Source organism: Rhinopithecus bieti, unplaced genomic scaffold (assembly GCF_001698545.2).
Source record: "Rhinopithecus bieti isolate Rb0 unplaced genomic scaffold, ASM169854v2 scaffold_2408, whole genome shotgun sequence".
Classification (NCBI taxonomy): Eukaryota; Metazoa; Chordata; class Mammalia; order Primates; family Cercopithecidae; genus Rhinopithecus; species Rhinopithecus bieti.
Window position 1 is genome coordinate 264,295 of NW_016803672.1, and position 21,531 is coordinate 285,825.

At 53.3% G+C, this 21,531-nt stretch overlaps 1 protein-coding gene across 1 annotated transcript in view; it reads left to right on the forward strand.

Annotated features, from left to right (window-relative positions):
• The first annotated feature begins 8,630 nt into the window (after nt 1–8,630).
• CYTH4 (cytohesin 4) overlaps nt 8,631–21,531 on the forward strand; it is a 36,445-nt gene continuing 23,544 nt past the window's right edge. Inside the window, exons 1-3 of the mRNA XM_017848164.1 lie at nt 8,631–8,836; nt 18,518–18,600; nt 20,506–20,570. Coding sequence (XP_017703653.1) covers nt 8,818–8,836; nt 18,518–18,600; nt 20,506–20,570 — 167 coding nt within the window. The 5' untranslated portion in view covers nt 8,631–8,817. The remainder of the gene's footprint in view (nt 8,837–18,517; nt 18,601–20,505; nt 20,571–21,531) is intronic.

Consider the following 21,531-nt stretch of genomic DNA (forward strand, 5'->3'; position numbering starts at 1 on the left):
CTCTGGGCTGGAGCCCTGGCCTGTCAGCGAGGACTCCCTGAACCTCAGTTTCCTGGTCTGTCAAATGCGGAACAGTCGCCTTCAGGTGACAGGATTGCAGGATTGCAGGTTCCAGCCTTACCCTCCCCGCTGGGAGGGGGGTCCTCCAGACTTTCCTCTCAACCTGCCGTCCCCTCCCCTGCCCTGCTCTCCTCCTCCTCCTCTCTACTCAGAAACGCCTTGGGCTTCTCACAGCTTAACTCTAGTCAAGTTTCTTCCTCTTTGAAAACACCCTCTTCAACCCACCCCCTCAGGCTGCAGCGAATCCCACCTCACAGCCCTCTCCCTGCCCCACCTCACACCTTCCACTTCCTCCCCGACTTTCCTCCCCACTGCTCACCCCCAGCGCCTTGCTGCTGACCCCATGGATATTGGAGACCTCGACCTCTCAGCAGCCAGGGATACAGCCAGTCACTTCCTGGAAGGCCCTCATCTGGGAGCCTCTGGCCACACCTGGGTTCCTTTCCATCCCTCTCCTGCTCCCCCTTATCCCCATGGTGGCCCCTCCAGGATCTCACAGGCTGGTCCCTTCATTCCAGCAGCCCTCTCCTCCCCACCTCCCACCTCGATGCTGCCAATGCCAGGGGCTATATTCCCAGGATCCCTTGCATCCAGATGTGAGCATGGACCCGCCCTGGCCACAGGGGCTGAGCACGGCCAGGGTGAGCAATGGTCAAGTCAGGATGTGACACTTGAGACGGCAGCAGCCATCTGTGACCTCAGGGAGGAGCGACACAGGGAGAGGCTGCCCCTGGTTTGTTTGGAACCTCCATCCATCCCACCCCATGACACACCTCCTGGGCCCACAGGAGACCTTGGGCTTCCTCCAGGCCCCCACTGCAGTGACTTTGGCACGGGGCAGAAGCCAGGACCCCTCTTCGTACATATGATACGCACGCATGCACTGGACCTGCAAGTGTGTCTTCCTGTCCCTAGCAGAAAAGGGCTCAGTCCCAAAACTACAGCCGCCTGGTTGGAAAGGGGAAGTGGGAGTCAGGGAGCAGCTGAGTTGAGGGTAGAGGCCCAGGGGCATGGGGGAGAGGGAGAGACCCAAAACAGAACTAGACCAGGTTCGCGCTATGTGCCTCTCCATTCCCTCTCAAGCCGCCCAGCCCTTGCACTTGGCTGTTCCTACAGCCAGGGACACCCTCTCCTCACCTTCTCCCTCAAAGAGTCCTGTTTGACCTTCGATAGTGTCAAACTACTGATTTCAATCCTCAGACCAAACAGCCAAGACTCTGGAGGGGCATTCATGCTCACTGAATGAGTTAAGAGCCCCTCTGTGCCCTGGGCTTATTGCAGAGCATGGGTGCCAGCTGTTTAACTTTCTGTCCCCAGCACCCAGCTGTCAGCCTGGCTCAGAGTCTGTGCTCAGAACTCGCAGCCATCGACGAGGTATGAGATGGTGGTTCTCACCTAAAATTGTCCCTCCATTTGAAATCCTGGCACTTGAGTCCCACGCCTGGGTTGAAGTGCCCACAGATCCGGGATGCACACCATCTCCAGACGGCAGGACCTGGTGCTCAGACATCCGCGTGTGGGGCACACCTGTTGCGCAAAGCTGGGCTATGTTCTGCCTGGCTTGTTTTTGCAATCCCTTCGTCTACACAGGAAAGGAGGCATGACTACCTTCCTTTTACAGACAGGGACACAGACTCAGAGGTAAAGTCGCAAATCCCACACCAGTAATGTTGGGGTTTGAACCCAAGTCCAGGGGTTCTCAGGCAAGAGGGAGGTCACCTACATGGGACACCATTACATAGAAACAGAGAAGGCGGCTTTGGCCCCCACCCTGCTCAGCCTCTGCTAGGCATTAAGGCTGGTGCCTGTTAACAGGAGGAGACTGACGTTCTGTGCTCCTGCGAGTACCCTGAATGTGGCCACCACCCTCTCTACCTTCTCTCCCCACGCTCCTCCCAACCCCTTTCCCCATAGCTCCTACCCTCTCTTTTGTTGGTGGTGGTGATGAATAAAAAGTCTAAATACCAAGAAGATTCAAATCACCATAAAACCTACAACACAGGGACAGTGACTGTCACCACATTGGTGATCATCCTTTTCAGATAACATCTTTCATCTTCTGCTTACCTGGAAGGCAGTGAGTGGGCGAGCCATGAACCACATCCAGCCCATGGCATTAGCCTCCACCATGTTCTCCAGCTCAGCATCTTGCCACTTTGTCAAACTACTTGATGATTAATCTCACACAAAAGCAGATGAATGCAGCTATCCTTGGAAAACAGAGAAACCAGCCATCCTGTGTTCTTGTCCCATCATGGTGGCAGTCAGCTAGGGCCGGGACCAGCTGCCCACTTCATATGGGACAAGCCACTCCATTTTGCTACAGTCCCCACCATTCCCTGCTGTGTGCCTAAGTGGGCCCACTCCCCTCATTCACTTATTGTCTGACCCTTCAGGGCATTCAAGCTGGCGATCCCTGCTTTAGGCCTCTCCAACCGCTAACATTGATCAAAAACCGACTACACACCAACACGCTTGACATGGCTTGACTTAGTGAACCCGTCACCAATGATGTGAGGCAAGCACCATTATTATGCCTATTTTACAGATGAAGAAACTGAGGCTCAAGGAGGTGAAGTCAATCATCTAAGACCATGGTAAGAAAGAGGCAGGGCTAGGATTTGAGCCTGGGCCATCTGGCTCCTGAGTCTGGGCTCCTGATCCCCACGCTCCACAGAAACACACAAATTCACAGTTCTATGCTAAAGATAACTTTCCATGTTATCCTCAGGCTGAAGTGGGCTGATTACTTGAGGCCAGGAGTTCGAGACCAGCCCGGCCAACATGGTGAAACCCTGTCTCTACCAAAAAAAAATACAAAAAATTATCCAAGCATGGTGGGGCGTGCCTGTAGTCCCAGCTACTCAGGAGGCTGAGGCATGAGAATCACTTGAGCCTGGGACTCAGTGGTTGCAGTGAGCTGAGATCGCGCCACTGCACTCCAGCCTGGGAGACAGAGAGAGACTCTTATCTCAATAAATAAATACATAGCAAGAATGAATGTCTGTTTTTTGTTTTTTGTTTTTTTTAATCTACCTAGCTTTCCTTTTTTTAGAGAAATGCGCCTTACCTTGTGGCTCTGGTGGGCCTGTCCATCCCCTTTCACCTCCCTTCTGGCTACATGGCTGGACACATAACCCAGGCCTGACCCACCATGGTGTTTCTTCCAAGCTGTTGCAAAGATTGTTCCGGGGTGGGGCACATGACCCGGGTCTAGCCAATCACAGCCTTTCCCTGGGAAATTTCTTTTTGGTAGGCACTCTGAAAACAAGGATGATTTGATGTGAACCTGGAACTGAGAGACAGAGAGGGAAGGAGAAAACTAACAAGGACACTTAAGAGTCTCTGGTAGGCCAGAAGCAGTGGCTCACGCCTGTAATTCCAGCACTTTGGGAGGCCAAGGAGGGCAGATCACGAGGTCAGGAGTTCGAGACCAGCCTGGCCAATATGGTGAAAGCCCGTCTCTACTAAAACTACAAAAAAATTATCCAGGCGTGGTTGCAGGCACCTGTAATCCCAGCTACTTGGGAGGCTGAGGCAGGAGAATGGCTTGAACCTGGGAGGCAGAGGTTGCAGTGAGCCAAGACTGCACCACTGCACTCCAGCCTGGGCAACAGAGCGAGACTCCATCAAAAAAAAAAAAAGTCTCTGGTATCTGTACCCACAAGGCCAGCCCTGTTTCAGACTGTTCAGGGACTGAGCTGCTAAATACCCATTAAGTCGGTCTGAGTTACTGTTACATACAACTGGAAGTAGATGCTTGAATCCTACATCGTCATTCCTCTTTCATGACTCACAGTGACCCATCATCCAGACACAGTACAATTTATTAACCATTCGCTCTCCGGTGGGCACTGGGCTCTTCCCCAAATTCTCTGGTTATCAGTGGTGCTAGGAGGAGCCTCTGTGTTAGGGGCAAATCCTAGAACTTGAACATCAGCATGTGCCCCACTGCCCTTGACCCCCATCCCTGCCTATGGCTTACCGGGTCTCAGGCCCTCCCTCCTGGATCCAGCTTCCTTCTCTCCCATTGCCCATGCTCTTGGTCACTGGACGGGGAGTGACAGGTCTGGTGGAAATCAGGCACATCTGATCTGTGTTCTGGAAACCCTACCCACAGCTTGGGCTCACAGGCAGACCTTCAGCAGTCTCAAGATGCTGGGATGCTCCACTCTGCGAGCCTCCAGGATGCTGCCTCCAGTTCTGAGTCCTTAAGAAAAAATCGGAAATCAGAGAAAATGAGGAAGGGGAAAGACCGCAGAGAGGATTCACTCCCCCAACACACACCTGGCCCGCCACCTGCCACCTCTCACCTGGCCTAGTGACTCAACCATGTGCCCCATGAGGGCAGGACGTTTGTCTGTGCCAACGCCAGGAACAGTGCATGGCTCATAGCAGGCTTTCAATAAACATCAAAGGAATAAATAAATGAATGAATGGACGGATGGATGAATGGATGGATGGATGGATGGATGGATGGATGGATGGATGGATGGGCACTCTGACTGTGCAGCCAAAATGGGCTCAAGGGCAGATTCTGCTTCTAACTCATTCTATTAAGTCCCTTCCCTCTCCCAGCCTCAGTTTCCCATCTGTAAGATGAAGCCATGGAATTAGACCTCCTTAAGTTTCTTCCATCTCTCTCGCCCTTGGGCCATTGGCATCACGTGAGGAATTCTGAGCTTTTGGACAAACAGAAAGTGTTACCCAGAAGGTTTTGCTATGATTTGATTAAGGTGCTAGGCCCTTCCTATCTCTCCCTGGAGGGAAGAGCAGGGAGGGAGGAGGGCAGGCCGGTGAACTTCTGAAATGTTTAAAGTGATGCTTGTACAAGCCGAGTGTGGGGATCTGAAGTCAGACAGTTCAGGGCTTGAATCTGAACTTTGCCTCCTCCTGGCTGTGTGACCTTGGGCAAGTGACTTAACCTCTCTGAACTCAGTTCTCTCATCTATAAAAGAGGGATTGTAATAATGTTATTTGTTGAATGGTGGAAAAGGTTAAATGAGATGACAAGCACTTAGCACAGTGTCTGGCACTCCATAGCAGGCACTCCAGAAACAGCAGTGGTGGTTGTTTAAGGACCTCCCAGATCCCATGTTTGGACACTCTCATTTGTTGTACCAGAACCAACTGCGGACCCCCTGCCTGGTATACAGGTGGGAACCAAAGCCCGATGTACTGCAGAAGGACTGATCTCAGGCCAGAAAGAGTTTTAAGGGGATTCCTTCCCATTTTCATCCTTCCTCCTACCTGGAATGTAGTCATGATAGCTGGAGATCAAGCAGCCACTTTGGACCATGAGGAGAACTTGAGGACAGCAGCAGAAAGTTAGAAGGATCCTGGATCCATGCCCAGGCTGCTACCGGGGCAGCCCTGTGTTGTCCACTTCAGGTTTCTTTCTTGTAAGAGATTAATAAACCTCTAGTTTCTTTAAACCATTATTATTATGTGGGTTTTCTGTTTCATGTAGGCAAACCTAACCTGAACTGTCTTCATTTTGTAGATGATTTAAAATGATTAAAAATGAGGCTCAGAGGAGAAGGAAGAAGATCACACAGCTCACAAGAGCTGAGTCGGGATTGGAATCCAGTTCTCTGTGGCTCCCCTGGGTCCAGCTTCCTTCTCTCCCATTGCCTGTGCTATTGGTTCCCAGCTAATCTTGCAGCCAAACCTAGACAGGGAGTGACAGCGAAAATGATGAAGTCAGTTCTGCCAAACTCTTTGCTGCCCACAGTGAAAAAGTCCCTCCCTCCCAGGCTGACTGCATATAAGCTATTAAACACGACCAGGGTTGTGGGAGAGAGGGAGGGGAGGTGTTATCACAACAGGCTTCACAGAGGAGGTCGTATTTGAGGTATGTCTTAGAGAATAAGACGGTAACAATAACTGAACCACACGACCATGACGATCCATCAGACAAAAGGGAAGTGCCAGATGCCAAACCGTGGCCCTGGGCAAGGCACATTTACTGGGTCAGCCACAAGATGGGTCAGCGTTCCCCAAGGCCATCCCAGGTTCGGTGGTTTACTAGGTGGACCCCCAGGACTCAGCGCATGGTCATACTTAACAGCTATGATCTATGGCAGTGAAAGGACTCAAAGCAAAATCAGCAAAGGCGCAGTGGCAAAGTCCAGAGGAAACCAAGTGCAGCTTCCAAGAGTCCTCTCCCAATGGAGTCACACGGGACACGCTCAATTGCTCCAGCAACAAGTCGTGAAAGCACCTGTGAGATAGGATGCTACCAGGGATGCTAGGCAAATAGGTTAGGCTCAGTAAGCCACTCTCATCAGTTAGGGTGGTGGGAGCCCTCCCCAGATCCAAGCTCCCAGGTACCAGCCAAGGGTCAACTTTGCAAGCATGACTTTCTAAAGATAGCAGTCTCCAGCCTGCAGTGTGAAGTCTTTCTGCATAGGGAATTACACCTTTCTCCACATTTCTAGGGTTTTTTTTGTTTGTTTGTTTGTTTTGTTTGTTTTGTTTTGTTTTTTGAGACAGAGTCTCACTCTGTTGCCAGGCTGGAGTGCGGTGGCGCGATCTCGACTCACTCCAAACTCCGACTCCCTGGTTCAAGCAATTCTCCAGCCTCAGCCTCCTGAATAGCTGGGATTACAGGCACCCACCACCATGCCCAGCTAATTTTTGTATTTTTAGTAGAGACAGGGTTTCATCATGTTGGCCAGGATGGTCCCGATCTCCTGACCTTGTGATCTACCTGCCTCAGCCTCCCAAAGTCCTGGAATTACAGACGTGAGCCACCACGCCCGGCCCAAATTTCTAGTTTTAAAATGGCCAAGGACATGGTTTGTGGTTCCTCAGGCCCAAAGCAGTTGAGAAAAATCTAGTTTACCATGGAAATAATTGTAACAAGTTTTCCAGAAAATAACTATGAGTTATACAAGAACCCGAGGGGCGGGGCAGGGCAGGGGAGAAGCAGCGGGGGTGTGGGGTTCAAAAATCCTGAGCACACTAGACGGGGACTTAGTAGGCCTGGCTTCTGGGCCTGAATTGGCACTCACTCAAGTTCTGACTTGGTCAAGTGTTTCCCAGAAATAAGCCTCAGTTTTCTCTCCAAGGAAATGATAGCATTGGATCTCTTCTGTATCAGCAAGCTTTGACTGCATAACAAAGCTTCCCAAAAGTTGGTGGCTTAAACCACAAAAATGTATTATTTCCCACAGTGCTATGGGTCAGCAGTTTGGGTGGGACTCCACTTAATCGTTCTTCTTCTGGTGTCCCCTGGCCTCACTGATGAGGCAGCAACCAGGGGACAGCCAGGACAGCCCGGTCTATCTCCTTGTGGTCTTCCAACATGCTAGCCCAGGCTTGTTCTCATGGCAGCCGGGCAGAGGGCTGAGAGCAAGAGCAGGAGCTGCAAGGCCTTTCAAAGGTCAGCCTTGAACATCACTGAACATCATTTCTGCCACGTGCTTTTGGTCAAAGACATGGCCAAGGCCAGCTCAGCTTCCAAGGAAGGAGAAATAGACTTCGTCCCTTGACGGCAGGAGTGGCAGCATAGTGAAAGAGGTGAACTTGTAGCTGGCTTTCACATTCATTGTGATCTCCACCATGTTCCATTCATTCATTCATTCATTTATTCATTCATTCCACGCTTGCATACCCTCTATGTCCCCAGCATTTTACCACACACCAGAGCACAAAAGGTAACCTTGCCCTCATGGGACCTGGAGAGTAATGGGGAAGCAGATGAATAAATCTGCATGTGTCCTGAAGTTATAGGAAATTTGCATTTAATTTATACCTGTTTCTTTACAGCACAGCCTTTTCCAGAAAGGAGTTGAACCAACCTGCCAGAAAAGACACAAGCAATAACATGATACATTTTCACCAAAGAAGAAAATTAAAATCAAAGGAGAAAGTGTTTATTGAGCACCTAGTATGTCCCAAGCATCTCTGACACATCCTCTCACTCCATCATTTCCATATCCCCGAGTTAGTGTTATTCCCCTTTCACAGATAAGCAAAGCGAGGCTGACTAGCCCTAGCTGAGAGTCAAACAGCTGAGTCAGTCCCCAAAGTTCACACGACATCACAGAATAGCCGTCGATGAGCTTTGGATTTGACGATGAGTTTCCCAGCAGCCTGGGGAAGAAGGAAAATGGAACATATTACCCGATTGTTCACTAGACAAGAAAAAGCCAGATATTTCTTTGAGGGGAAGGAAAGCCCTTCCTAGCACTGAATTCATTTGTCTTTTCTTAAGTGGGAGTTGGAAGAGAGCTTGTGGGGTGGAACAGAGGGGTCCCTGCTAGGACTGTCCAAGTTGGGTGCTCCTATGGCATTCATGTGAGGAGGTTGCCGGGTAAACGCCCATGATTCCCTGGAAAATGTTCATCCTCAGTGAACATCACCCTCAGTGTCTGTGCGTGTGTGCGTGTGTGTGTACATATGCGTCCGTGTGTTTCTTTCTGTCTCACTGTCTTTCTCTTTTTTATCTGGCCCTCCCCTCACTTCATCTGTTTGTTTGTTTGTTTGTTTATTTCCACCTCTGTCCCTCCCTGGCAAAGGTCCCTGCTGCTCGAAACTCTGCCAGTTTTTAGGAAGTGCTGTTGTGTCAAAAGCCTGCACACGAGACCCCAGTGGGCCAGGACTGACTTCCTCCCCACACAGGGCTGGGCGGGGCAAGCAGGAAGGGGCCTGTTACAGTCAAGGTGACGCATCCTTGCTTGGTCAGCCCGAGCAGCAGCTGGGTTGACAAGCAACAGGAACACGGGTCATCTTTTCCCCAGGGGCGTCGGAATGGACCTGTGCCACCCAGGTAAGCAACTGCAGTCAACCTCTCTGGGCCTCAGGGTGCTCTCTTTTAGAATGGGACAGCAGCCCCTGCCTCACAGGGTCCTAGTAAAGGAATACAGCACAGGCGGAAAATGCAGCTGCGCAAAGCAAACATTTGTGGGCTCAATCTAGGCGTCCAGTTGTGTTCTGGGGGCTAGGCACACGGCAGTAAGCAAAGCAGACGCTGTTCCCCCCTTCACGGGCTTGTCCTCTAGAGGGAGAAACAGGCAGTGACTCTAATGTGATGCTGTACGTCAGTTGGTGGCAGGTAGGATGAAGAACAGTAAAGCAGGATAAGGAAGAGGGGAGTGCCTGGTGGAAAAGGCCCCAAGATGCTGTCTAATGAGGGACCTGAGGAAGGTATCAGCTAAGGGGCCTTCTAAGGAACAAACATTTCAGCCAGAAGGAACAGCCAGTCCAAAGGCTCAGAGGTGAACTGAGAAAAGTGACTTGTGATTAAGATGATGATGTGATGTTGGTGACGGCGATGCTTGTCTGGGTGATACAAGGGACTTGAGGTCCCTTTCTGGCCGGGGGTTGGGGTGGTCTTTGGGGAGGCTGAGGATGCAGCCTAGAGCCAGGGGAGGGCCAGGAGTGAGCAACAGAGGCTCTGATTGAAACCCTCCCCAGCTACTAGGACAATGTGTCTGGGGAGAAAGAGGAGAAAAGAGGCTGCAAAGATGGTAAGGAAAAGAACATCAGGATTGTGTTTGGGGAGGTAAATCGAAGGCCCAGAAGAGGGGCCAAGTTTCTGTACCCTGGACGTCAGCGTTCTCCAGAGCTGCAACAGTTCTGGTGAACACGGCTGTTGGAATTCCAGAACCTAAAGGATGGTGGGAGCTGTCTGCTCCCCAGGTCCAGATGACCTCAGCCTTGTCCAGGAGCACCCTGGCTTCAAATGCACCTAACATGGAGCAGCCTGGCCCCGCCCACTGGGCATCCCCCTTCCCCCCTCCCCACGCCCAGATGGAAGCCTCAGGCCCCAGGGAACACAGTTAGAGAACCGCTGATCCATTTCAACAGCCCCCCAGTGGCAGAAGGGAGAAAAGAGGCCAAGGGAGGAAAACAGCCTCTCTGAGGCAGGGGCAGGACCAAACCCTGTGCCCTGACTCCCTGTCCAGGGCTCACTCTCTGACCCCTGCCTCTCCTGTGGGCTTTGGAGGTTCCCAAAATCACAGCTCAGTGAGCACAGCTGGGGGACACCTGGTCGGCACAGGTAGACCCAGCGAGGGGCAGCACCTGGCTCAGGCCTCTCAGCAGACAGGAGGGTGGGGATGAGGTGGGGAGGGCACCCACTGAGACGCAAGACCCCCGCCTGTGTGTCCAGCAGGGCACTTTGTCCTTTGGGGTCCTAACATACTAAGGTTACAGGGATGGCTGTCCCCATATTGCAGATAAGGAAACTGAGGGTCCCAGAGGTGAACTAGAGGCGAGGACTGACTTGCTTGAGATCACACGGCCAGTCAGCAGCAGAGCAGGGATGAGAACCTGAGGGAGAAAGCCCCAGGTTTGCCGGGGCTGTGGGTAGGGCACGGGAGCGGAGAATCTGCTTTACTTCAGCTGGTACTAGGGAGGAAATGAATTAAATGGGGTCAATGCAGCAATGGATTAATGGGGTCAATTGGTTCTCCATTGTGTAGTTGGTCTTTTCATTCATTCACTCTACAACCTTCCAGTGTGCTAAGGAGTGCTGGGGATGGCAGTGACCCAGCCATGGGCCTAACCTTGGGGGATGGGTGTTGGTCTGGAATGTTGGGGGCGGGGTGGAGAGGCAGGAGTCAGACCCTGCAGGACCCTGACCCAGCCGTGCAAATGGACACAGGCTTAGAGGTGGGAGGAAGCAGCTTTTCCCACTGGGGCAGAGGAGATCTGGGAAGACCTCCTACAGGAGGAGGCCAGGGGGAGGGAGGAAAGGTCATTTCCCTGTTGCCCAGACTGGGTCTTAATTCGGGCTTCTCCGTGGCCCAGTGACTTCCCCTCTCTGCGTTCCGATTTGTCATCTCTACGTGGGTGCCATCATCCTGGCTTGGCCTGGGGAAGCGCGGATTGGGAGTTAGCCAGACCTCGCTCAGGTTCCAGCTCTGCACCACCCTGCCAGTGGTCATGGTCTCTTCCTTCTGTGGGCCTCAGTTTTCCTACCTTTATTATGGATAGGCTGGTGACTCAGGGTTCCCCAGGGCTGCCTCCCCTCCTCTCCTGAGGTGGGCCTGTGTCCGGAAGCAAGTAAGGCACCCTCCCCCAAGGCCTGCCGGGAAGATGAGAGCACCAGACAGCAAAGCCCCAGTGTGGCCAAAGATGAGCACTGCGCTGGTGCAGATAAGACAGGCAGGTGCAATTAAAAATAGAGCCAGCTCAGCTTGGGGAGAGGAAGCCACACTCTGCAGAGCCTGTGGGGCTTGTGGGGCTTGTGGGGCTGGGGAGGGGAGCAGCTCCGCCCACACCCCCTCTGCCCCAGGGTCCCTCCTACTGAGACTTTGAGGGGCCTCTTTATTTAGGACCCTGAGATGGCGTCCTCCTCCTGCCCTGGAAAGGGGAAGTGAGGCCAGCTGTTCTGGAAGCAGGGCTGCAAGCTCAAAAATTTCTAAAAATACGATGGGAAAGAGGAAGGACAAAGAGGAAGTGGGGAGGGGCCGGGGAGACGGGCACATTCACAGGCCTGGGCACAAGGGCAGCACCAGCCTGTGGGTTTGGGGTGGGGGTTCATGTCACACCTTGTGAGGCTGTGAGAAGCACAGAGATAAGTGAGAAGGAAACGGGGTCTGTGGTGGTGGTGGTAATTTTATTATTTGTGTGCATTATTATTAGTATTAAAAATACATCTCCCGGCCAGGCATGGTGGCTCACACCTATAATCCCAGCACTTTGGGAGGCCAAGGCAGGAGGATCACCAGAGGTCAGGAGTTTGAGATCAACCTGGCCAACATAGTGAAACCCCGTCTCTACTAAAAGTACAAAAAAAATTTAGCTGGCCGTGGTGGCAGGTGCCTGTAATTCCAGCTACTCCTCGGGAGGCTGACGCAGGAGAATCACTTGAACCTGGGAGGCGGAGGTCACAGTGAGCCAAGATCACGCCACTGCAATTCAGCCTGGGTAACAGAGAGAAAGACCATCTCAAAAAAACAAACAAACAGCAACCAAAAAAACATATCCCATGAGCCTACACCAGTGCCTGAAACTCTGAAATGGGGAGGAATCTCCTCTTTTTAACAAACAGAGGAAGGGTCAGTGAGCTCCATGTGCACCATGTAAGATACAGCAAGCCCGGGGCCATCACCATCCTCCTGTGGACTCAGATGCTTTGACCAGTTGCCACCTATTGGGGCAGGACCCCCGTCAGAAGGGGACAGGGGACTGAGGATTCATGAACACACTTGTCAACCACAAGGGAGTATGAAAGGAGCTGTGTGCGGTAAAAATACAAGCAACTTGCTCACTATTCCCATGAAATCCCACTCCCCTGGGAACCGTGCCCCGGTTTCCCCAGCTCTACAGTATTGGCTTTGCAGGGGTTGAGTGGGGGCAACTGCAGGCATCATTCTGCATCTTGCCTTTATTCTCAAACATGTAACCCTGTCAGAAACCCAGATTTAGCGTCCGACAGGTGTTTGATGATTCGTATGAAGAGATCAGGCTTTGGAAGATCAACATCAGGGCTGTAGCCTCCGAGCCCCAGATGGGCCCAGATGTGAATCCCAGCTCTGCCACACTCCAGCTGTGTCACCTTTGGCAGGAAACTTCACCTCTCTGAGTCTCGGGACCTCGCCTGTAGGATGAGCTTAGAAATACCTTTCCTTTCGGAGTGGTTGTAGGATTCAATGAGAGAGTGGATGGGAAGAGCCTGGAACACACAGGGCCTGGCACACCATAGGTGCTCAGCCACCATGCCTTCCTTAACCAAGGGCGTGACTTGGTTATTGAGCCATGCAGATCCCAGAAACGCTGTGGGGAATGGGAAGGGGTGGGGGCAGGGATGGCTCCTCAGTGGAACCTAGGAGGATCCCTGAAAGGGGATCTGGAGTAGGAGATAGGAGGGTCTGCTGGCAGAGAAGAGAAGGAAGGCCATTCTGGGTGCAAGGAATGGCGGCGCAAAGGCTTTCGGAAGGCTAGAGCTCAGGGGAGTGAATGAAGGGCAGCCAGGGAGGCTTAGCACAGAGCTGGGGCAGGAGAGGAGTGCAGTGTGAGAGGAGCGTGGAGGGAACACAGCAGGAGGACTGGTGAGATTTGCAGTCTTTGTCCCCAGGACAATGGGATGCCATGGGAAACTGGACCAGAATGGGTAGAAGAGGCAGGGAGGCATCAGAACGCCCTGAAGTCCCCTCGAGCAAAGTGATAGTTGCCGGGACGACAGTGGGACCATGGAAGGGGAAAGAATTAGGTAGGACTTGGTGATGGAGGAGACCCAAGGGGTGAAAGCCAGGTGGGTGTCAGGGTGCCTCCTGGGGAAATGTGGACCATTTCCAGGGCTCAGGAATTCAGGAAGAGGATGGGGAGGAAGGAGCATTCTAGAAGTTCAATCTGGGGCACAATGACAGAAGCAGTGGTGACCAATACATATGGCGATGGTCGGATCTGAAGCTCAGAGGAGGGGCTGGAACACAGGATGTGTGAATGATTCCCTGGACCCTGAGGGCAGTTGGGAGCCAGGAGCTGGTGAAACCCCGTAGGGAGCAGGAAGGTCGGCCTTGGAGGAGCTTCAGGAACCCCATCACTCACTTCTGGCCATCCGCACCATGGAGCATCCGTAGGAATGCTGGAGCCCACGCTGGCTTCTCTCAGACAAGCAGCCAGTCTGGAATCCACTCGGCCTCCTCCAGCAGGTGCGCCCCAGGCAGAAACACAACCCCAGGCCAACAGGAAAACTGTATAAAGCCAACAAACAAAACAAAGCACAATCGGATTGTTCACCTCCAAGGCAACTCAAGGTGATTGGTTTTTCTCTGTGGATGAGACCCATGGCCTCCCCGCCAGCTCCTGCCGGAAGAGTTCCGGAGCCAGCTTCCAGCACTGCCTCCCCAGCTGTCCCTGCTCTGCGTCTCCACACAGGTGGCCCCTTACACCTTCCATCCCTGCATGTCCCAAAGAGTTTCAGAATCCATCTCTCCTGGGGCAGAGGTGTGGGGGTCAGCAAAACAGGGTGCGGATTCCAGCACTGCCACTTCCCATGCCTCACCTTCCTAAGCTTCAGTGTCTCAAACTGGAAAATACCTACTTCAAGATTAAATAAATGACAGCACTTATACAGAGACTGGCATGGAGTAGGTGTTTGTGAGCTTGAAGTGTCACAAGACTCTTGCTTTGTCCCCTGGTATAAAGTGTCCTCCCCCCTCCAACTCCCTCCTGGAAACAGGACCTCTAGACCTGCAGAGGAAAGAAACTCCAGAGTGGGCCAGGCACGGTGGCTCACACCTGTAATCCCAGCACTTTGGGAGGCCGAGGTCAGGAGTTCGAGACCAGCCTGGCCAACATAGTGAAACCCCCGTCTCTGTTAAAAATACAAAAATTGGCCGGGCGCGGTGACTCTCGCCTGTAATCTCAGCACTTTGGGAGGCTGAGGTGGGCAGATTGTGAGATCAAGAGATCGAGACTATCCTGGCCAACATGGTGAAACCCCATCTCTACTAAAAATACAGAGATTGGCTGGATGTGGTGGCTTGTGTCTGTGGTCCCAGCTGCTTGGGAGGCTGAGACAGGAGAGTCCCTTGAGCCCAGGAGGCGGAGGTTGCAGTGAGCCAAAGTCGTGCCACTACACTCCAGCCTGGTGACAGAGCAAGTCTCCATCTAAAAAAAAAAAAAAAGAAATTCGCTGGGTGTGGTGGTATATGCCTGTAATCCCAGCTACTGGGGAGGCTGAGGCAGGAAAGTCCCTTGAGCCCGGGAAGCAGAGGTTGCAGTGAGCCAAGGTCATGTCACTGCACTCCAGCCTGGGTGACAGGGCAAGACTCTCTCAAAAAAATAAATAAATAAATAAAATAAAGGAAACTCCAGAGTGGGTCACTAGGAGAATGGCAGGTGGGGCCACTCCCACTCCCACCCCTCGGTTCCTGGACCCTTGTGGACCGCCTGCTGGAGACAGAGCACCACACAGTGGTGGTAGATTTAGGGCGTATGGTGCCCCATCCAAGCAGGATATCACCTCCAGGCTGACACCTCTGCTGCACCTTCTCAAGGCTGCCCCATCCCTCCACTCCATCAGGCCAGCACCTTCCAGTGAAATGCTAGAGAAGACTGGTGGATCTCATGGCCACGTGCTCACTTCAGACCACCTTTGCTGTAGAGAGCGTCCCTTGGTCTTCTGTGATGTTACGCGGTGTGCTGTGTTGGCGGGTCAAACACCCTAAGCCTCTGGATAGTGGTGCTGGCTGAGGCCCTGTGGGCAGGAAAGGCAAACACATTTCCAACACGTGTTGACTCCAGGCAAGATGGATGATTCACTTTTGCAGAATAGAAGGGGTTTCATGGAATCAGTTTGCTCCCTGGTCTTCTGGAGAAACAATGGGCTCAGCATGCGTCCCTGTTGCTGGCAGAGTGGACATTCCGCTCCCATGGGGTCATCCACCTGCCTCTTCTCCTGACTTCTGTGTTTCTGATCTTCCCATCTTCCTTCTTTCTGGCCTCTGACAAAGAAGTCAAGCCATTCACCACTGCCCATGATGCATGGGTATTCTGGCTTCAGGAAGCCACTTCTCTTTTCACAGGAAGTGGATGGCCAGGTGCCCTGCCTGAAGCCCTGCCCCCGGGGAGGACTTGCCCTCACCACTGTCTTTCCAGCACACCTTTGAGCAGGGCTGTACTTCAGTAGCTACCCAGTTTTCACTTGTGCCCAAACTCTGAGCCAACTCATTCTGCAACCAACCTTGGCATTTTCCTCCATTGTCAGAAAGTCACAAGGGACCCACCCATGTGGGTCATGGTGTAAGCAGAGGGATAGACCCTGGTGCACCAGCAGCAGGTGTCATGAGGGTCTGGGCCACCTATCCCTGGAGCCTACTGGAGCCCTCTGTCTCTGCTCACACCTGCTCCTGGATATACCACTCACAAAGGGTTACTATTGGGCTCGCTTGACCTTCTGACTTAGTGGGTCAGATGAAGTCATCTGGGCTACTTAGTTACATGATGTTCTGCGGGCTGGCACTCTATCTCTACCAGGACCCGGTGCCATTCCAGGAACTGTTTTCTGCATAGTATATAATTCTCTGCCAAAAGGAAGCAGCTGGAAGAAGCAGGCCATCCTCCCACCTGGGGAAGTGCTTGGGAATGTGACGAGGGCCATTGCTCCTGCATCCATTAGGTCTCAAGAGTGGCACCCACACCTGCCATTCTCCTCAGGATATCGTTTTTTATTTCCTCTCTTTGCTCTGGGGACAATGGGTCAGCTTCATGAATTTCCCAATAGCTATTCCCACTACAATGATTCTGACCCTGTGGGCCAAGGTACCAATATGGGGTCAAGAACTAAGGATGTTCATTCCAATTCTACATCTGTAGACCAGGAAAGCGGCCATGAATCAAGCAGACCCCTAGCGAGCTGGACCTGGCCAAGACTTCATTTATCACCTGGTCTCTATGCACCCCCACTCAAACGTGGCCTTGAAGACACTTCAGTCTTGAGCGCTGATGTCAACTTGGACCCTGTGTCCAACAATCCTCAGAATGTTTGGATATTCCCCTTTCCCCCACGTACAGTTACTGGAGTTAATGGCCACAGGTGTTTTTAGGGAAGAGCCAGGGAGTCATTGCCATATATACTTGCCACAGTGTTGCAGGACTCTTCCTTTGGGACCCAGCCTCTCCTTCAGTCCCAAGGTTCTGGATCTGAAAACTGGGGCAGGTCCTGAAACCAGGCAAGGGGTCTTGGCTTTTTATTGCAGGGCCTGCCCTTGGTCAGGGGGACTCCTGGGTGAGGCACCTCCCTTTGGCTGAGGCTAGTGTCTGGGGAGGGAGTCAGCTGGGAGCCATCAGCAGGCTTTCCTCCCAGCAGCTGAGGGTATGGCGCCTTGGTCCTGAAGAGGAGGGTGGATGCAGACAGCACCCATTGTACGCATGTTGGACTCAGCATATGTTGGATTCTTGCTGGGTGTTTGACAAAGTTTAGCTCTTTCCTTCCTGACAGCTGCCCTCTGAGGCAAGGGTTATGGTTCATATTCCACAGATGAAGATGCTGTATTAGGTATATCTCAGGTTTAGCTGCTTAAAGAGACTCAGAATAACAGTGACCAAAACGTTCTCAAGACTGATTTCTCTCTCATTGAAAAGTCCAGATGGATAGGTGGTCCAGATGAATATGATGAGTCTTCTCCACATCACTGCCTGGGGACCTGGGCTCCATCTAGCCTGGTGTCCTGCCATCTCCACATGGGGCTTTAATCTCAACATCCACGATGCCTGCTTAGTCATGAGAGGGAGAAGTAGGGAAAGGGAGCATTCAACATTCCCTCTGCATTCTTTTGGGGGAAATGATGTCTATCCTCGTAAAACCTTTAAGAAATGCAGCCAGGCACTTCCTGACACTGGAACTTGAAGGTCAGCGAGGATTTGGGCAGGCAGACAGGAGAAGGCATCCCAGAGTACAGGAGCTGCCTGGGCAAACACAGGGAAGTGGGACCGAGTCCTGGATGGCTCTGGGACAGGGAGGAGCTGGCAGGCTGGACTGGCAGGTTCTTGTTGGGAATGGCAGGGAATAAGTCTCGCTGCCAAGGCTGGAGAGGTTGTGGAGGCTCCAGGCCCAGGATGAGGACTCTCTCTCTGAGTAATAGGGAGGCCATTTACTCAGAGAAGGAGAGTGTTGTGGATGAAACTGAAGCCACCATGAAGCATGAAGCTAGGACAGCTGACCTAGTTGTGGGCATCATCATAGCACCTTGCATAGAATGCCAGCACATACAAATCTTATTTAATTTATTCATTTCCAAGTGGAGATGAAAGAGCACAGGCTTTGGCATCAGCCCAATTCAAGGTCCCATTCTGGCTCAGTGACCACTTCCCTGTGGGACCTTGGTTGAGTCACCTCACCTCTCTGAGCCTCAGTATCTGGGGGCAGGGACTACAAAATATCCCCCAAATCCAGCCTCCCCATTTTACATAGTAAGGACATCAGGACCACCCTGATACAGGCTCATTTCCCAGCCTCCCTTGCAGCTAGGTATGGCCACATGACTACATTCTGGCCAATGGGATGTGAGGAAAATGGTATGCCACTTCCTGGTTGTTCAAATAAATAAGTGAATAAATAATGAGCCCGTGAGTCAGTGGAGGAGGGGATTCAAGTTCGGGGAAGGTGTGCATGCCTTCAGCAAGTGTTTAACTGAGTGCTTACAACGGGTCAGACTCTTTCTGGGTGCTGGGGACACAGCAGTGAGCAAAAGAATAGAACAGCTGAACTCTCATGGAGCCAAGAGTCTAACAGGAGGGACAGAAAAGATAAAAGGAAACAAGATCCTTTCGGGGGGTGTCTATCCAGGGGGTGGGAGAAACAGGAAGCAGGGCAGGAAGGGAGGGAGCAGGGGCTGCTTTAGATAGGGCAGTCAGGGGAGGCCTCCTGGAGGAGGTGGGCCTCTGTGAAGAGGGCAAATCCTGGGTTTCTGGAGGGAAGGAGGCCCTGCAGAAGTGAGGGCAAGTGGGTGTGGCTAGAGCCGAGTGACGGGGAAGGCTGGTTATCTCTCTGTAGAGCCCACGGAGCTGAGCAGCGGGGAGACAGAAGAGTTGCAGAGAATCAAGTGGCACCGGAAGCAGCTCCTGGAGGACATCCAGGTAAGCGCACACCCGTGTCCACACACGCTCGCACACGTGTCCATGCCCACACACACCACGCCACATGTGCCCGTAAGCAGACACTCCTGCACACTTGCACACGCCCTACCAGCTCCTGCTGGTCAGACAGTGTGGCCAACTCTGGCCCATATCAGCCTTGCTCCCAGCGCCAGGAGCAGGGATAACAGCAAGACTGCAGACAGACACCCTGAGACCCAGGGAGGACCGGGAGAGCCAGGGAGGGAGGCAGCGATCCAATTAGGCACCCACTGTGTGCCCAGCCCCATCCCGGCCTTTACTTGCTTCATCACAGGACAGGCTCTGACCCCAGTGGTGAAGCTTCAACCAGGTCTCACCCCTGCAGAGTGTAGACCACCTGGTCATGATAACTCCCAGTATGTGCCCAGCACTTACCACTTCACCAATCAGACTCAGATGTCAGCTCATCTGGGTCGGCAGATTCCAAGACAGGCTGGGTTCTGTTCCTGGAACATGCCTTGCTCAGCCCTGCCCCTGGGCCTTTGCACTCACAGTCTCATCTGCCTGGGCTGCGGTGGCTGTACCCACCCCCACTCCCATGCACGTGAACTTAGGATTTCAGTGAGGAATGAAGGCACAAAATTATTCACTCAGCTGGTGTTTTATTGAGCACCTACTATGTGCCAGGCTTTCTCTACCTTGCTCTGATGGTGCTCTGCATGGTCATTGCCCTATGACCACCCATGATCCCAACCCCACCAGACTATGCCCTCCATGAACATAGAGCCGAGGTCTGTCTTGCCCACCACTGCATCCCCCACCTGCAGGGCGCAGCATTAATAGGTGCTCAGTTAATACTTGCAAATAAATCCCCACTGTATTTGTGGGGCAACCACTCAGTGGCTCTGCCAAGATGGCATGAACAGGAGCTGACAGGGCTCAGACACAGGCTCCCAAGTCCCATGCTGGCCTTGAGTCTCAGGACAAGCCCCTGGAACCAGCCCCTCACCAGCACCCCACAGATCCTGGGGAGAAAGGGGCTGGGTGCCTCTTGGGAGTGCCTGCCAGGGGCTCATGCTGCTCTCCTGCAGGGGGTGCTGGTGGTTGACAGGGGGAGGTGTTAGGGGGTCCCCTCTGCCACTGGGTGCCTCCTGCAGGGTCAAGATGAAATGGGCTTGGGGTCGAGCTGGGGAAAGCACAGGTTTGGAGTCAGACGGTGGGAATGTCGTGTCATCTCTCTACGCCTCAGTGTCCTCTTCTGTAAAGTCCAGGGGAATTGCAAAGTCCCTGGAAAAGGGGCCTATGCTGCCTGTGCGTGGTGTCCCCATAGTACCTGGCAGGCACATAGCGGGCACTTAGTCAAGGGTGAGCTTGACAGAGTAAATGGAGGAAAGCCAGAGAGAAGCTGGGGCAGAAGCTAAGGAAGCAGTAGGGAGCCATGGGAGGGATTTGAGCAGGGGAAGGGCAGGCTCCATGCAGTGCTCCAGAAAGACACCAGCCGGGGGAGGCGGGCAGGGTGGAGGCGGGCAGGGTGGAGGTGGGCAGGGGGGAGGCGGGCAGCGGGGAGGCCGGCTTGTCGGGTAGGTTCAGCTAGAGAGCAGACTTCATGGCTGCAGAGGAGAGAGATGGGAAGGTTGGAAATAGGATGGGTAAGGGGTGGGGCTTGGGGTTCCCCTCCCCAAGGCAAGTGGAGGCATGGGTGCAGACAGAGGTGACAGTTTAGCATGGGACTTTGAAATTATGAGACATCGAGGGAGGGCACCTGTGTGGAGGGCCCTTCAGAGTGGGGACTCAGGACAGAGGTCAGGGAGAGGGGCCAGGTTTGAGAGTCACGCCCAGGGGCAGGAGTGGTCACTGGGGTCTTAACCCCCCGGGATTCTGGCCTACACCCCTGACTCTCCCTGTCCTGCCCCTGCCACCCCACAGAAGCTGAAGGATGAGATCGCAGATGTGTTTGCCCAAATCGACTGCTTCGAGAGTGCGGAGGAGAGGTGAGGGGCCTGGGTGGGGACCCCCAGAAGCTGCCATGATTGCTTCCCAAGGATGTCATACACCTTGAATGAGCAGGGGCCACCCCCGACCCCTGGGCCTGGTGAAATCAGGGATTGGCCAGGGAGAAGGAGGCAGTAATGAGACCAGAACAGGGTGACCCAGGCCCCATCCCAGGCCTGGTCCCTGCTTCCAGGCTGACCCTCTCTTGAGAGACACTGTGTCCTCCCCTCCCCCAACCCAAAGTCTCTCCTGACCCACTGTGGTCCAGCCCTGGCCGATCACTGACCACATCCATCCTGGGATGGGCGAGGAGAAGGGAAGCTCAGCCCCAAGGGCAAGGACAAGGAAGCCCAGGGCCCCACGAGGACAGGAGCCTGGCCCTACCCCGCCCCACTCACCACTAACCCGGAGCCGGACACTCCCACCGCCTCTATGGAAAATTCTCACTGTTTTGTGACCTGGGACAGATCCTGTCCCTCTCTGGGTCTCAGTTTCCCCATTTGTGCAACAAGAAGGTTGGTTGCTACACTGTCTCCTAGGGTCCCAGGGCACTGACTCTGACATGCGATGTCCTGGGAATTTCCCCTCCTGCGCCTGCCACCCCTTAGGTCTCCACCTGTCCAGCCTCCTCCCCCCCACCACCAACACATGCACACAGACACACACACACACGCATGCACACACACACACAAGTGGCCGTTTCTCCAGCTCCCCTGTTCCAGCCACAACAATAACAAATAACACACCTACACCTCACTGTTTTAGGTGCTTTAACCTCTCAACAACGCTGGGAGGCAGGTGGTGTCACCTCCATTTTATAGATGAGGAAACTGAGGCCCAGAGAGAGGAAGTGACTTGCCCAAAGCAGCCCATCTCAGATTCGCATCCAGGAGCCTGGCTCTAGCGCCTGCATGCTCAGCCCTTGCCTCCTCCCCTCCACGCCAACCCCCCACCCCCCCA